The sequence below is a fragment of the Sporothrix brasiliensis genome (genome assembly GCF_000820605.1).
Source record: "Sporothrix brasiliensis 5110 chromosome Unknown Cont18, whole genome shotgun sequence".
Classification (NCBI taxonomy): domain Eukaryota; kingdom Fungi; phylum Ascomycota; class Sordariomycetes; order Ophiostomatales; family Ophiostomataceae; genus Sporothrix; species Sporothrix brasiliensis.
In genome coordinates this window covers 357,505-374,260 of record NW_024467137.1, presented here as the reverse complement: position 1 = coordinate 374,260, position 16,756 = coordinate 357,505, and the positions used below count along the sequence as shown (strand labels likewise).

Here is a 16,756-nt window from a genome sequence, read left to right as displayed (position 1 = left end):
GGGGGAGGCTCTTCAACTCGACGTACTCAGTGCCTGCGATCCCTCCACCAGAATCGACTTCTTCGCCGCCTGTGCCTCTTGCATGTACGCCACGGCGTCGACAATGTACGGCCGCAGCTTCTCCTTGTAGCCGGCGTAGTTGCGCAGCTCCGCCTCGACGTCGTACTGCAGCAGATCACCGTAGTGATCGCGGTAGCTGTCGGCGAGCTCGCGCAGCTTGCGCTCAAACGAGGCCGAGTAGATGTCAATGACGCGCAGGCCGTCGCGCGAGGCCTTGTTGGCGTAGGACGGGCCGATGCCGCGCTTGGTGGTGCCGATGGACTCGTTGCCGCGCTTGACTTCCGAGAGGCCGTCGACGGCGGCGTGCAGCATAAAGTTGAGGTGGCAGCGGGAGCTGACATGGATGCGGCGGTGGACGTCGGGGACGCCTTTGGCGTCGAGGTCGCCGAGCTCCTTGAAGAAGGCCTCGGCGTTGAAGACGACGCTGGAGCCGATGAGGTTGTCGGTCTTGGGGTTGATGAGGCCGGAGGCTGTCCGAGCGTTAGCGAGTGCGCGTGATTGAGGATCGAGAGAACATAGAGGAACAGAGTGAAGACAGCAAACGTACGCAACAGGTGGAAGCTAGAATGCAGGAAAGAATGCTGTCAGTTGTCTGCGACGATCGACTGCCACGCCGGCAGCAGGACGACAGCGCCGGCGCATCGGCACGGGATGCGAAACCAACACAACGGCTGCCGTCTCCTGCTGTCGCTTCTCTCAACTCTCATGGGCCGTGTGTGGAAGGTCGCTACCTGTAGCTCTGGTTGCCGGTCCTGTGAAAGAACGGGGCGAGTGTGCCCCACCTTGTCAGCCTTGTCCAACCTGAGAGGTCGCATCGCGAGATCGCATCGTTTATGAGTGGTCCTCCGCTCCGAAACTCACTTGATCGAGTGGCCGGCATTGTGGCCACCGGCCGCGCGCGCGCAAATGTCAAACGCGTTGGACGCCAAGAGGTGGTCGGTCAGTTTGCCTTTCTGTCGAGAAGGGGACGGAGCGTCAGTCGTTGAAGCATTTTCGACGGGAGTTCACAATCGTACAAGGTGAGTGAATACATACACCTTCGTCTCCTGGAGAGTTCAAAACACATTCGTCAGTCTCTGTTCGTCCATTGGAAGCACGCAAGGCCCAGCGCAACGGCCAATGGCTCGTGAGAGTGACTACGGTGACTCGATGAGCCCACCAGCGCAATCGGAGGAAGCCCACCAAAAACCAGAGCCACAGAACCACAGAACCACACGAGGGACAGGGACAAAACAACTTACCCCATTGGGAGCCCAAGATGATGGTCGCCATAATGCTTGTCGATCGGGGTGGTCGCTGTTTTCTGCTGTCCGAAAACAACAAAAAAAGGATAGGGGTCAAGAAAAAGATCGAAATCGCCAAACCGAGAAAAGAGAGAAAGGAAGAAAGCGCCCGCCAGGCGGCTGCAAACTTTAAAAATAAGATGCCAATTTTTTTTCTGTTCCTTGGCTGCGGTTGCGCTACTGGAAGATTGTTGTTAGCCTTGTTTGGGAGCTTCGGTTGGTACCTTTTGCGCGGTTTAAAGCGCTACTGGTGTGTAGTACAGCAGTACGAAATACCTGTTGCAGTGTCATGCTAGCGAGTGAATTTGCGACTTCGGCTTGGCTCACGGTTGACTCACGTATTGTTTAGTGGGGGAGGGGCAGTTTTGGAAGCGACGACGGAGAAGAGTGGGAATTGCAAATATTAGCAGGAAAAGACCTAAAAACACGGCAAACGTTGTCGCCATCCCGCACCAGTACAATGAAAACATCGAACATTGGCTACGTGCGGCAGGGCCACTGGTACTCGCCCGCAGTGTGTACGGGATGAACCGCGTTCACGGCATTTGGCTGCCGGGGGCTACATAACTCTTACCGACATCCAAAATAGGGTCACATAAAACGACGCAAATCTCGTCAAAAGTTCCAGTAAGATACAGATATTGACGCATTGCTGTTGACTCGCAACCTAGACATTTTAAAGTGCCGCGTAAACAGCGAGGGATTATCGGGGCTGTGACAAGGCTGTAGACAATTACCGGAACAAAACGGAGGCATCGGAGAGTTGGGTTGCCGACTTGCCCGTGATGGCCGGGTCTTTTGCGTCGTGAGAATTTACGGTTTACAAGTTTTGGTGCCTGTCATTTAACCACATTTTATTCGACTTGTCTTTACGAGTGATGAGTAGGTTTCGTGGCTTATGGAGTCGATTTATTCACTTAGAAATATCGTAGTCACCGTGTAGTTATATATCTTAATCAGAATAATCCAACTTGTTTGTACAACATAAAAGTCATTTATACTCGTAACAGCGCGTGATGACCTATCGAAACGCCTATTTCTGTGTATCTTACACAACGGGTCGAGCATCGTCAACTACCCAGTATGATAACCTCTTTGGAAACATTTCCGACACTGGATCATCGTAGAACAGGTCTTACATCCTTTGAAACCATGTCCGTGAATACCTCGGTTTAGGCATCTTCGATCGAGGAGGCCGCTTGTTGCTTTCAATTTGCTAGAGCCTTGTAGGACTAGTCTGCTGGGCATGTTCAGAAGTAGGAAAAACCCATCAATACCAAACGGACGTCTGTCACCTGTGTGACTGAAACGTATGACCAGTTCAGCTGACGTTACAACTACAAGAGCGTCATTTGTCGACGGGGAAACTCTGCACAGAAACCCAGTTGCTATTTCACGCGTCCAATAGCTTGTGATCAGTTCAGTAGTAAGGCGAGGTGTTCTGGCGGTCTTCATCGATGGTAAGAAACCAATCGACGGCTCTCTCTGCGGCTAGTCGACCAAACATGACGTCTAAAATCAACCATTTATATTGTCAAGTCGATAATCAGTCGGCGGGCCTTTCCGTTGGCGAGGTTAGTTATTTGCATCAAGGCATGTGTAACCTCATGGTCAATGTTTTGATAGAAAACGGCTTGGGCATCAAGCCCCGGCTCACGCACCTCATATAGTAAAGGCCAGCAGACTTAAAGGTACTCAGCACCAAAGGACGACCGTGGCCTGGACATAAGACAGTTCCATTGTCCGACAAGCCGCAAATGTAAGCATGTCATCATCGTCACAAATAAGAGCTGCCGCATACGTTCATGCGGGCCTGTTGTTGAGCTGACGCTGTGGGTTCTGTCGACATCTGGTGTTCTGCCACTCGCCGCGTTCCCATGCGGTCCGCAGTTACACATTCTCTGGTTATTTACTTTGTAAAGTGCTCGTTCGATGAGCTTGACGAGCGGACAACATGTTCCTGTTTCATAAATCGGCCGGCTATGTCGTGGTCTGAAATATTCAGCTGTTGTAGTCACGGGTGCACCTGGGATAATGGTACAGGAGAAAATCTCAGATTCATCTCTCGGCCCACAAGTAATGTGACGTCGGTGAAGTACAGGAGACTTATGCCGTTCGTTCGTATATCCACAATAATCGTCTCGTGGCATTTGCCAGGACAACTAGTTGCTATGAGAAATATCCTGCAAGCAACATCATAACTCTTGGTGCGTGTTTGCTTGATTGGCAGTTTTCTTACTGCGAGGTAGGTGCAAGTTCGGCCCTGTAACGAGAGATGGTAGGTCGATACGTCTTTCCACCAATTTCTCTTTGGCACTGATATTTGTGACTGTTCAGTTATCAGCCGGAGCCAACACATGATGGTAGGTACTGTCTCTCATCCTCATCACGTTTGCTTCCTCTTCGCCTTCTCATCCATCCTCCGTGTGTGCTCGTGATCAGAGTTGTGTCAACACTGGCACGTGAGTCTAGCCATTCCTTGGACGCCACTGAGCCTACCGATATATTTAAACGGCGGTAATCATATTAGTTGTTTAAATTGCTGTGATATTCTTGTTTGGATTTCGATCTTGTCTGGATTTCGGTCTCTAGGTCGTTCTGGTGACTTTCTCATCGTTTGAGAGCAAGCAAAGCAGTGCAACGATGTCAACGTATGACGCATTGCTCTTGAGGATATTTGTAATACGAAGCTCCGTATAGTTGCATACCGGGCTCATAACCTGTAACGCAAATAAATCAACACCCAACCAATGAGGCCAGACTAGGCTTGTCCAACAATATATGGGGCATCATAAATGGCTATCCGTGGACAGTGGAAAATGCAAACATAATTCGACATGTCCTGGCAGTCACCATTAGGCTTTTGCTATGCGCTCTCACTGCTCGGGTGGCTGAGCTCTCGATGGCTTGGTAGGACGACGGTAGTACATTCGTGTGGGAGTATGTTTGTAATAATCGTCGGCATTCTTTTGGACGATTTTGTACCTGTGCAATTGCAAGGGTTGAGGTGCTACTGTTGGAGACATTTGCCTTTTTGGTTAGAGAGTGAACGGCATTCGAGCGTTTCGAGAACCTGCGCTCACTCTCACAGATCGAGACGTAGAGTGTGCCACGGAAGTGTGCAATCCAATTTTCTTTGCCACAAAAAACAGGAAACGGCATGTTTTTTCTAGCCGTGTCTAAGAACAGCCTGTCGCGTTGTAATTCTGTTCTTTGTAGGTCCCCATTTTGGCCTCTTGTTTTGCCTTTTTATACCGTCTTGTCGTTGACAACGCGACAAGTAGTATCACTGCGTTATGATGCCCGATGGAAATTGAGTTCCAACGTTCCTCCTTATCCTGGGTTTTCTTGTAGTAAATTTTGTTTCCCGTAGAAATAAAGGTGAAGGGAGTTCCCAGGCGCTTGTGAAACCATCGGCGGTATCCATTCGATGTATTCTGGTTCTTGTTTTGCCGTCGGCGTTCGGATCAATATGGTCGTATGAAATCTCAACAACATCTTATCTGCTATGTCCGCCTGTCGAAAGGCATATCATGAAGAACCGCACTTGATTTCAACACTAGGACTGTTCCTTGTGTCTTGTGACTGGATGGCATCTCTTTTGACGGTGAACACAAAGGTTGCTACGCCCAACCAAGGTAGCCCGCCGAGCCCACGTCTTGCAGAAATGAACAAACTGTTTGAGTCTTGGAGTACGATGCGTGTTGATTTCTGACGCCTTTGACGTTATTGTACATGTCATTGATGGCGTTATGGCGAGACGTTATAGTGTAAGGTCTACTTTCGCACGTTTGAGTCGTGTATGGGAGGCTGATATAAAGGTTTAATACGTTCGTTAGTTTTCCCGGCCTTGTATGACTCTTGCATGAGTGTTAAATCGGTATGCACACTGTTGTTTACTGAGAAGCGGCATACCAGTTTTTCAGTGTTTGACAATCCCACCTGTTGTCATTCTGCAAGGATAGCCACTTCGGAGAATGAGTAGGGGCAGGATATTATACCACTGCAATAAATCTTGGCTTGGCGAGAAGTAGACATTGTTTCTTGTTTCAGGTGATGAGTGTTATGCGTTGCCGATGCGCAGACTCGTCACCATCTTGACGACTGCCAATATGGAAATCCCTTTTCTTGTGCCTCAATATTTTAATCCCCAAACCATGATACAATGCGGCGGAGTTCCTTTTGGCGCACGAGGAAGCTAAAACTTGACGGCGGATAACCCCATATCTGAATGTTGTTGTCTTCCATTCATTCAAGAGGAGTGTTCCATCCGCGTCTCGGAGTGTAGATGTTGTCGACTCCGAAATGTCGCGTAAGCATGCGGTTTAGGGCGCCGAACATGGCCATGCATTCCTCCATAGTTTTTGGGCTGACATGATGCAAAGATCAAAGAAAGCATCATTTGCGGACAGCTCATAAAATGGTATCAAAACCAGCGGATGAGACACAGATTCGGAGGCAGCACAACGCCTACCGGAATCATGCGATCATGATAGTCTGCCTGTGGTGTAGAGTGGCGGCAGATATTTCCGCGTTTGGTAGTCTGCAAACCAATTCTCTGCACTCGGTGAGCGTCGTATTTCTCTGCAGGAGGTGGTCGGGTCGGGTGCAACACATGCAACGGTTATCAAGCCTACCGAAGTGCCGATGTAGACATTGCACGTATGTACGTTCCGTGATTCCGAAGCATGGTGCATCATACTAGAAATAGCTGTCCTGTTCCGCAGAGTTTCGTGTCTGACCACATCTTTGAATAGCATTGTTGACATGCGCGACTGCAGATACCTTTGAAAGTGCTACCCAGTGAGTCTCATCTGGTTCGCGAAAAAAAGAGACGATAAATGGCAAGCGAAGCTTTATTGACGAAGCTGTTCGTAAGTCCGTTTCGAGACATTTGCGTCTGGATTCTTCGGATGGTAACGCCACATATCAATTGGCCGGCTGATTCTTGTCGGTGAACGTTAAAGTTACAATTTTTGCAAATTTATCAACGAGGGCATGGCAACGACTGGCACCCTAACCAAAGCCTTAATTTGAACCCCTGATGTTAAGAATCTCGCCAGTGATTTCAATTTCCTTGTCAGTCTGGCACTGGTGTTTTTCTCTTCTCTGTCAAGTGGGAGTAACATGAACTAGACTTCCGCAACCTTGGAATCTGGCAATATGAGCCGCCGCTCATTTGTTGCCTTGAGACGCCCCACCGCTGTGCTGACCGGTGGTGAGATTGTATTTTGTCACCAGGTATAAATTCTTTGATTGAACTTCAAGGTGATGTTTGGTTTGTCATCTGTTGCCGGGTGTCAAGACATCATCCAATTTCTGTCGCGGTTTCAAAACTTTTATCATAAAACGTGGACATTGCTGTAGGAACAATTCGATTTTTCCTTTGACTCGCCCGATGGCAAAACAAGCACGATGAGAGCACTTTTCCGCATTGGATATTTCTATACAACCCGCGTAGCCAAATGATGGGTGATTCAAGAAACACTGGAATCATGGGAGAGTTTGGCTTCTTCGTAGAGCACGTCGGTCATTTGAGTCTTGGAAATGCCGCGACCTCCATTTCCGTACCAGAAACTGAACTCAAGTTGACAGGCCACACGATTCGACGAAATGGTAGAGTAGTAGTTGCAGTTCACTGCAAATGGTCTTGTTTTGGAGGACTAAGCATACCGTGCCTTTAATTTCTTCGAGACAAACTGATCGTTCGAGATACCAGCGTCCATCTGAAGTCAGGCCGCAAAGTGGTCGATATGGCGTGTTATAACGTAGTCGGATGCAGTTGTCTGTCCATAAGTGACTGACTCATGATATATTGTGTAGAATCAGTTGCAAGTCGTTTTCCAATCACATCCAAAATATATTGTCAGAACTAGAGTTGGGAACCGATCCGGTACCGAGCGGCGGGTCTTTTGCTCCAGAGGCATGTTTTCGGCGGTATCTGCCCCCTGCCCGAGCATCAACGTGCCATTGTTGGTATTCAGGTGTTCCCCAGGCGACTCACATCTCATGGTGAATCATGGTGAATGATAGCTTAGTTGGGAAAAGGAAACTGTTACAAGAGAGTATTTGTCGGCCATTTTAAGACAGCATCTGGTAACAAAGCCCTGGCCATCAGACGTTTGCAAGTCAACTTTTTTAACCCACCAGGTCTTCGGTTTTTGGGATTGGTTGTTTGCGTAACAAATATCTTTCCAACAAAGAACTGAGTGGCAAAGAATATGATGGTAGTGGAAAGACAGGGAAGCCGCACCTTGGTCTCATAAGACTTCAAACGCAACACTGCCGAAGCATAAACCGTCCGTTGGCATACGTGGCATTGGTGTGAAATGGTTCAGATGCGAACGTCTCTCTATAGTCGTGGATCAAACCCACCCAGTTCCAGGTATACCCGGAACTGTGCCGCACAGTCCAAAATATTGTCGCACTCCAAACATTAACCGATGTTGCCACTATATTCGGCGACGTTGATCGTTCCGTGCATCATATTCGTTTGCAGGCCAGCTTGTAATAGGCAGGCTTTGCCACACTAGGTTGCATTTAGTCAAAATAGACAGGTGGAAATAAGGACGTGTAGTACTATGTACGGCAGCGAGAGAACAATATCTGGTTCCAGGTAGGAACTCTTGCTCGTCGTCTGCGCTCCGACATACTCCGAGTGCTGCTATTTTGTATGACATGAAACCCAAGTACGTATTCAACGACTCTTTTGCAGCGTAGTATCTCTGATCATACTGGTTGTCGCCCTTGTGCGGTGCGTGGTTCTGGCTGTGGAGAAATGTATAACATAGAGTGGAAGTTGCCCCTTCTGGGTACCGTCAGGTCTTTGATAGAATACGGTTGTGTGATATGTTTACTCTTTCAAAGTCAACGTCGAGCAATCAGTATAACAAGCAACTATGTTGCCTTCAACACGTAAACCAACCCAATGATGCCGAGTGACTGCATTTCCCTTCTTGCTGATTTAGTCTGAGCGTATATGAACCCCTGTGCGTGATGCGCCTTTTTGGCAAATTTCTCTGGCCGAGTGTCCCCGTGTAACTTTGTTTAGACTTTCTTTCCTGGTGATGAAACGCTTTGGCCACTTGTAATGTGGACCACCGAGGATTATTCATGTATTGGTGAGAGGGCACAAGTTGCGCCCGACTGCAGCGTATTGTGGTGGTCGCTGGTGAATTCGACAAAGTGGCTGAAAGCAATGATGCAACCGTTGATAAGAAAAGTTCCACTTGTTGAGTGCAGTGACTTCGATGTCAATGCCACTCCCTTCTAGAGCATTAATATGCCTTCGGTACTTCCTTCACTGCTACAACGTTTATCAGGAAGTCCCAATGCTGTCTGTTTGCAGATAGATTGCACTCTTGGCCATTTTCTGTGATGAATCTCCTGCGGCAGACTTGTCTTCTCGGTGGTAGCGAAGAACAAACTCCTCACTGGGTCCGTGAAGCAAAACAAGCAGTATCAATCGTAATTCGTGTCATGGTTTTGTGGTTTGTAGTTTGTGGTGTGAGCTGCGGTGCCGAAATCCACGTTCAAATGTCTCGTACCCTGAACGTAGTTGAGTGTGGATGTGATTACGAGTCCCTTTTTGTTGGTAGGATCGTCATGTCGCAATCCATTGAATATGCCGAGATAGACGCATCGGTATCTGTCAGAGTTTGACAAACATATGCGTAGTCGTCATAATATTGCAATTGAGGTATGCACCCAAGTTTATGCGGTGTGAACCTCCCGTTTGTCCTGTACTAATAGTGGCTCTGTCTTAACCTGGGCTGCTTGTCACGCCATAATAGGTCTCTACCACGGCGCAATCGTACCTGTATATAGGGTCATGCTCGAGTGTTCGTTGTGGTCCGTAGATAGTCTGTCTACGAGACTTGTTACCTGGCGGCCGCTTCTCCATTTCGTTCGCTCTCACTGCTGCTTTCTGGTATTCAATGTCTCCAGCTGACGGAGCGTCCGTCCATGAATATGACCTGTGCGGATACCGCAGTTCATAGACACAACCCCTCGATCATGTCGTATGTAAGGATCTGGGCGACAGAGGCGATCCGCCGTTTGGCGACGGCTAGGCGTCGAGAAGCCGTCTCGGCAAAATGTATACATATCTGCATAAGGGTTCGTGTCCTTAGGCTTGGGGGCAGCAGCCGACGATACGCCGGTTGCCCGGCAAAGGCTGTCCGACGCTGCGAGGATCTTGCCATTGTGTAGCGCCAGCTCACGGGCCCTGGCCTCAGTTGTCACAGTCCCAATCTGGTTCTTCATCGCGTCGTACTTTGATCTTAGATCGTTCTGAGCGATCCATATGAGTTAATAAACGCCGCGAAGATCAGCGGGAATCTATCGAGAGAGTCAGTATGTCGTCGAGCCATTGGAGACGGGCCTGAGACTTACAGGGTGGCAAGACTTGCCCTCGCATGAGCAGCCGACGCAGATATCTTTGCCCTTAGCATGAACGCACGGGAACTTGACTGCCAAATCTTGGCCGGAGCGATCGACACAGCGCAGACAAGGAGCCTACCTCTCGTTAGCAGATCGTCGACTCAGAGACTACCCTCAACCTTGTTGGGCCAGGCCTAGACGGCGAGTACGTACACTCTGCCGTACAGATACGGTGACGGCCACCCGGATCGAGTTCTTAGGCAACGCAGTCGGTCGCCTTGGAAAATATCCCTTGTCGGAAGAGTAGGCTCCTTGTAAGTTGCTGCCAGAGCTTCTGCAATGTGACGACTTCCGGCTTGCGATGGCCGTGCAGGAATGTGCTAAGGAGCTCCTCGAGCCCAGGTCTTGGAAGGCCCCCGCCGTATACGAGCGGATTACATCACTTGCGGAGTTGGATCTTCAACCAAAAGCGTGCAGTTGGCGACATTGCAAGTCTCTCGACGAAAATTTTGCTGCGTCGTACTTTGTGCGCAGTTCTTTCTGCGCGTCCCAGATAAACTGGCGAAAGCCACGAATGTCCCTCGTGATCTAGCAGAAATAGTCAGCACATCGCCAGGTCATCGGAGACAGGACGGCGACCTACAAGGTGGAAAGAAATGGCACCTACGTGCGGCCAAGGGAGATGTTCTTTCTGTATCCGTTGTTCGAGCTCGAGTCATCTTTGCCGCAGCTGAGCCTCCACCGTCGCCATCTTAACTTGGTAATTTGACTGTCAGCCAGAAGCATCTTCTGACTGCGTACTTTGAATGTTATGTTGTGTCCCCGTTGGGCGCCATGAGACGCTAAACTCGCACTCCTAGGATCCCATCGCAGGCTCAAGCGAGAAGTTATTCGGCCATGGTACAACACGACCCGCAACGCATAAATGGCTGCTGCGGCGATCGAAGATTCTCAACTTCACCTGCACCATAATTATCGAAGGGGGGGGGGGGGCGCTTGGTGCTATGTGATAATGTCGGCGTGCCTACCGGCCAACAGCGACGATTAACTCACGTCGTGAATAGAATACCATTGCGCGGTATCCGAATTTAGGTCATTTGAACTGTAGGAGACGCCGTGCCCGATAATATCACCCGTTAGCCATCTTCGGGGCAGCTAGATACTTGGTCGCGCGTTCAAGGACGGCCCGTCGCACTGTGCGTGTATATCCTGTATGTGTTTTTCCCTCGACGAAAAAGATCATCAGGAATAGAATTTGCAGCCTTTCTATGACTTCGATGGGGATCAGTTTCGTGTTGACAAACCGGCCGGAGCACCGCTGTAGTGATGACAATGGAAGTCGCCATGCTGTCGCGATTGCTTATAGCTGCGTTATGGATATCATTTTCGCTTTGTCTAAGGCAGGCACAGGACACAGAGTGCGAAGCATAATCGACACGGTGCCGTGCCCTTGGGCGCAGCATTATGGTAGCCCTTTGAATAGAGCAGAGGTGATTTTTGATGCCGAAGGTGTGGGACTTGTTTTGTCTTCCAGGAGCTACATCTGTGCTTGTATTTCAGCTCCGGTTGGTGTGGTGCGAAGCTATTGCGTCACACTACGTGCGCATGCGGCCTTGTGCAGCCGACGCCCGTCATAGGATGTTGCAGGCCGTTACCGCATGGGACCATGACACGACTGAAAACTGCGCCCTTGAAGGTGTTGTCGTCCATATGTGGGTTCTGTCCTTGAATGACAAACACTCACAGGGATCAAAGAGGGCGACCAATTATTTGTTGTGAGAGCAACATAATTTGAAATGGTGATGAGGTTTCGGCTCTCGTAGCGATATTCGATGACGATGCCTCCGGTTGCATTTGATCTGGGTATATAACAGACAGAGACAAATTGCCGGACCAAGAGAGTCCAAAAACATTTGTGAATATGGCATATCGCCGGTTATAACAGAAGTGGCGCCAATAGGTGTCTGATAGAAAGCTCACCAGCGAGCGGTGGCCAGTTGTAACACGCCATAGGAGGCTGTTCGTCTTCCTCCGATTCCTCCGATTCGTCCACCAGGGGAACTCCCTGCAGGTCGAGTCGATGTTCAGGGCGTCTGCAATATGGATCTCGTCAAAGCGGCGAGCGGTGTCTCATGGCAGCTTGTTGGACAGGGTCCTGAATGAACTCCCGTACGCGTGCGGCTGCGGCTGCCGGCGCCGGTGCAGGAGGATAGGTCATAGCCTTAATATAGTAGGATGGTTTTTTTGCCGTGTGGTTGCTCTTCGGGGGATGCTGGCTTTCATCGCCCAACGCCGGACGCACTTCGCTGCTGATGTGACAACCAAGGAAGCACGCTTCTATTTGTTCCAGAATGCGCTTTTGCCCAAATACGCGCTTGCAAACAGTATCTGGTGCTAGGAAATGGTAATTGGGCAATCTATCCCATGACCAATCGCAAGACATGTTTGAGAGGCTCTTTGTGCCAAACATATTTTCAGATTGGTTGTAGTTTGTAAAGTTGCTTTTTGATATGGATTAAGTGCACATCACCAGATAGTTATCGGTTATCGATCATGCTTCGGGGGAAATTTACGAGGTGGCTTCATTTCATGACGCGCTCATGGTCTTCATCGTGTGCCCATTTGTTCGAAGTCGTCGTTGTTCGCTAACTTCTCCTGAGCTGATTAAATTTCGAAGTAGAAGTACCATTTCATCTTGTTTCTCGATGGATTCAAACAAACATAGCATAATCGTCAAGTCTCCGGGACTGCCTCCAACGTCGATCTTCGGTAAGTGAAAAGGAAACAATCCGCATCTCAAACTTCGTTTCTCGTTCAAATGTCGTAAACCTGGCAACCGGAAAAGATCGTACACAGCGGAGAGGACCTCGAAATGGACTCTTTCGGTGCAATTCCTTGTCCAGAATGTTAGACTTATAAACTGCTTTGTGAGACACTGGCTATTTTGACCAATACTTACTAGTCAACAGATTAACTGTGAGCTGATCATTGCATCTTGTCACATCGTCTATTTGCGAGGCATTATGGATTCAGCGTAGTAGCGCAATGACAGGGCTCGCTTGAAACACGCGGTTTGCACGTTGATGTCGCAGCTACTTTTGTGGTCGGGGTAGACGGTTGGGACCAGAGAGGCCAGTTTGCGTTGCCATCACTGGCATCAGGATCGACTGGACAGGTTTTGTCTTGCTATTCCGTGGACCATGCACACAAATGCATCACCTAGGTGGCTGGCACTAAAATCGTATTTGGACTTGCCAGATGTGTTGAATACTAGCTCATGTTCGACCAGGAGGCGAACTCAAATCGCTTCCATACCGTCCTCACGATGGTGATCCCTCTCCGACTTTCCGAGCACCACAGTATTGTACAGCCTCTCCTGATCGCAGACGAAGCGAATCTGATGAAAAGAGCACATACCTCTAACCGATGTTCGTCAAAGACCACCTGGCGATTGCTAGCCGACCATGTTAGGACAGATTGCAGCCAAATCAAGTGGTTATTGGTCACCGAGTCAGATGTAGTAGGCTCGAGAAATCAACTCGCACAGCTCACTCCTGACTGGTGCCGTAAAAAGAGCCCTGTTGTTCGTATCTTTAGACACCATTCGTTCATTCATTCTCGTAAGCATTTTGGTAGATTTGTAGTAGTGATTCCCCTTGGCGATGTCGGGTATGCAGTTTCTTCCAACTCTTTGACTCATATCTCCCTATTCATATTTATGATTTGGGTGAATAAATGCTTTATGGCGCTCCATACACGAACCCACGTTGATGAGATGATTAGAGGTGTCTGCTCGGCTTGGCACGGAATGTAGCGAGTCTGGTTTTCTTCATCGCGCGTACGGCTCGCATATTTGGTCGTGGTATACTATTGTCGAGGACATATCTCGTTGGTCGCTCCAAATAGTAGTCACACCATCGTGAGTGTCCCTCGTTGCTGGTAGTAATATGTGTAGACGGTATCGGCCGCTAACACATTCGTTACCTCCGTGCTTTCTGCTTGTTCTCCTACAAGACCAGGGGGTGTTTGCGGTGCAGTCACTTCCCCACACGTGGGCGCTTCTTGGACTATATTCATGCTGTAGTTCTTTCATGCCATTCTTTCGAGGAAAATCTGCGTTATTTCAATCGAGATCCCATTTCTGGGACAACTTTGCCAAGAGATGCGAGGGGATTTGCTGCATCCCATAGCCAAGTCTCGTTGTTTCGTATTCGTCTCCTGGCATACGCCATCCGTCAAGTCAGGCGCTCTTTGTGATGCCCGTCATTGCTTCCATCTTTTAAGTCAAGAAGTGCCAGTCAAAAGATTGGCTTGAGTCGACATTGCTACGCGCAAAGTGCGCCATAGTTGATATTTTTCTTACTTATCTCCATGCGACATTGTTGTGACGTTTATATCAAGACCTCGTTGGATCCCGACGTGATGGTCAATGAAAAGAACTAGAAATTCTCATTTGAAACGAGTATTTTAGAGTGTCTGAGACTCGTCAAATTTGCTAAAGTGTTCATGGTCGTTATTGGCCCTTCCTTTCGGTAGTGGTGTGAAAAGGGGCAAAGTAAACACAACGTTGGGATTGGTCACGTGCCGCACTCTAAGCACGCTAGATCGTTTTATCTGATTTGTCGTATTCTCGAAGTCTGAAAAGCGCCGTTGTTCGTTCGTTCTTTATACGATGCAGCGTCACGGCAGTGTTCGTCGCTGGGTCTTCTGATGCTGCACAGAGGCTTTGACAATAGCTGGAACTGGGGTGGATGACGGATTACCGTCGTTGTCCGATGCCGTCAGGAAGAATTTGAAGTCCGACTTGAATAGGCATATCAACATAAAGGGGGAAAACACAAGGACTCGTCCAACGTGTGACAGTGGCTGAATAATCGAGACGGTCGATTAATCAATGGTAAAAATCGATTTCTTGTAATGGCTCCTCCTTCTTCAGTTCTGCTCAGAACAAAAGGTAGAGGACATCGCGGCTGAGGACCGAATAGGATATGGGAAAATGTGGCACACCGTTGTTATCTCGTTTTCAGCGCAACCCACAGGGATATTCTTGTAGTTGTATGCGACTTGAATTGCGGGCCATTAGAATGTCGTGCTGTCCAGGCGGCTGTTAGCCATTTGAATAATTCTGGGCGTACCACGGCCGCTGGTCCAATGGCCCAAGTTCAACGGCTTCGTCATGACAAAATGCGACGGACGTAGGTGGCGGACTCTTGTTGGAAACAAGGCTGATTCATACACTGGAAACGCAAACGCAGCATATGTCATTTCAAGTTCATGGGCCAACCGTCAATGGTTCTTTGCGAGCACCATGAAGTAGGGACAGGTGACGTGGAAGTAATACTTTATTTGGATCTTTCACGCTGGTGAGATGTCATGGAGCGGTACCGTCTGGACGGGAACTGCGACGTCCACCAAGTGCGTTTCAGATAGCGATGTTGGACGCACTATCGAAGTTGGCGGACTGATCATCCTCACCAGAGGAACCGTGAAGTTGTAAATGGCCAGGGTGGTCTTTGTAGCGTGGTATCCGTCGTCAGGCCTGAAATGGAACACAAGTGGCATTGCGCGACTCGAAAAGATCTCTCGTGAAAATTGCGCCCAAAGGATAACGTATCCGGAAATTTGTATTGTCCCATTAACGGAGACAGGTTTTCAAGACGGCGCACGTCGTCCCTCTGAACGCTCTCCTGCTTGATAAAATGGCCGGTGATATTTTGCTGGGCATTAAATCCTATGCAGTCAGCGCTACAGTACTTACGGGAGATGCATAATTCAGGAGGATACTTACCGTAAGGCCACAGTGTTTAGTGTATATGTGTCTTCGAATGGGAACCATGGCCCGCGGATCGATCGCCTATTGTGACATACTATGCAATCGACCACAGCATTGCTCGTGTTTCCGCTTGCTCTCCATTTTGGTGCAGGTTATGCTTCATCGTGCCAGAGCGGTGGTGAGACCACGTTTGGCTGAGGAGACAGCATTCTATGCGCTGAGTCCAAGTTGTGTTTTGAAGTATAGTCTCCTCCGCGACTAGCTGACAGTAGATAGATAGAAGCCATTATTGGCTGTGCATATGGACACCACCAATTTATTTCTCGACATGAAACTTCCAGGCGGTCAATGTGCGTCTTCCCCAATCCTGGGTGGCATTCATGCGTGCATACCATTCTTGGGGCAATATTATGTCAAAGATGGCGCCAAGGTCCAAGACGTAGGCTCTCATAACACACTTGATCTGTCCCACCACGATGTTGACGACGCAAAATTCAGTGACCTCACAAGGTTGGTCGTTGGCAAGGGTCAAAGAGTAAATCCAAGGTATAGGGCGAATCACCAGTCCGGCCGTCTGGGTTAATTGAGGTCTCACAACGTACACCGAGCTCCCGTTGCCTAACATGGCCAAGACAGTTGGGATACCGTTAACCAGGGCTTTGATATACTGAACTAAAGAATTATCACGATCGACCCCCGTTTAACGGGATAATCCTCTCCCTCGAGGCAGGGGCCGGACGGTCTGCAGGGCTTGTCCACGCCATGTGTACAGGCAGCGAATATGATGTTTTCGAGAGTATATCAGACCACATGATATAATGGTAGCTCGAATATCCGTCATAGGCATGGAGGCGCGCTATCATAACGTCATCATGCCCGACAGCATCAGATATACAGTAGTGGCGTGCTAGTCGTGAAGAATATGATACCGAAGGAGGCCGTCATAGACTGTGCGGGTGGGATTGGGAAGATGGCACTGTACTTTCCCAGCACTCTCTTCCTGGTGTGTATTTACCATTATGGCAGTCCCCAGACAGTGTTTTGTATTAATCAGCGCATGTAAGTTGTCACTTTGCCCATACAATTCTCGTAAAAGACAAACCCATGGACCATAATCCATTTGTGCTTCGTTGCGGTGATGTGGCGGGGGCCCATGGTTGATTGTTTGAGTAGCAGCCAACAAGGCAATTCACATTCGATGGTCCGGCAAAAGACGTCTAAACTTGTCACCGCCGTCTCGATGCCGTGAATACCCTTG

The 16,756-nt window shown here is 49.0% G+C and overlaps 1 protein-coding gene across 1 annotated transcript in view; it reads right to left on the bottom strand.

The window, feature by feature from the left end:
- Positions 1–1,332, bottom strand: part of SPBR_09076 (adenylosuccinate synthase) — a gene marked incomplete at both ends in the record, with an annotated part of 2,006 nt that extends 674 nt beyond the window's left edge. Inside the window, 5 exons of the mRNA XM_040767202.1 lie at positions 27–530; positions 608–621; positions 922–1,013; positions 1,096–1,106; positions 1,302–1,332. Coding sequence (XP_040619076.1) covers positions 27–530; positions 608–621; positions 922–1,013; positions 1,096–1,106; positions 1,302–1,332 — 652 coding nt within the window. The remainder of the gene's footprint in view (positions 1–26; positions 531–607; positions 622–921; positions 1,014–1,095; positions 1,107–1,301) is intronic.
- Between the last annotated feature and the right edge of the window lie 15,424 nt (positions 1,333–16,756).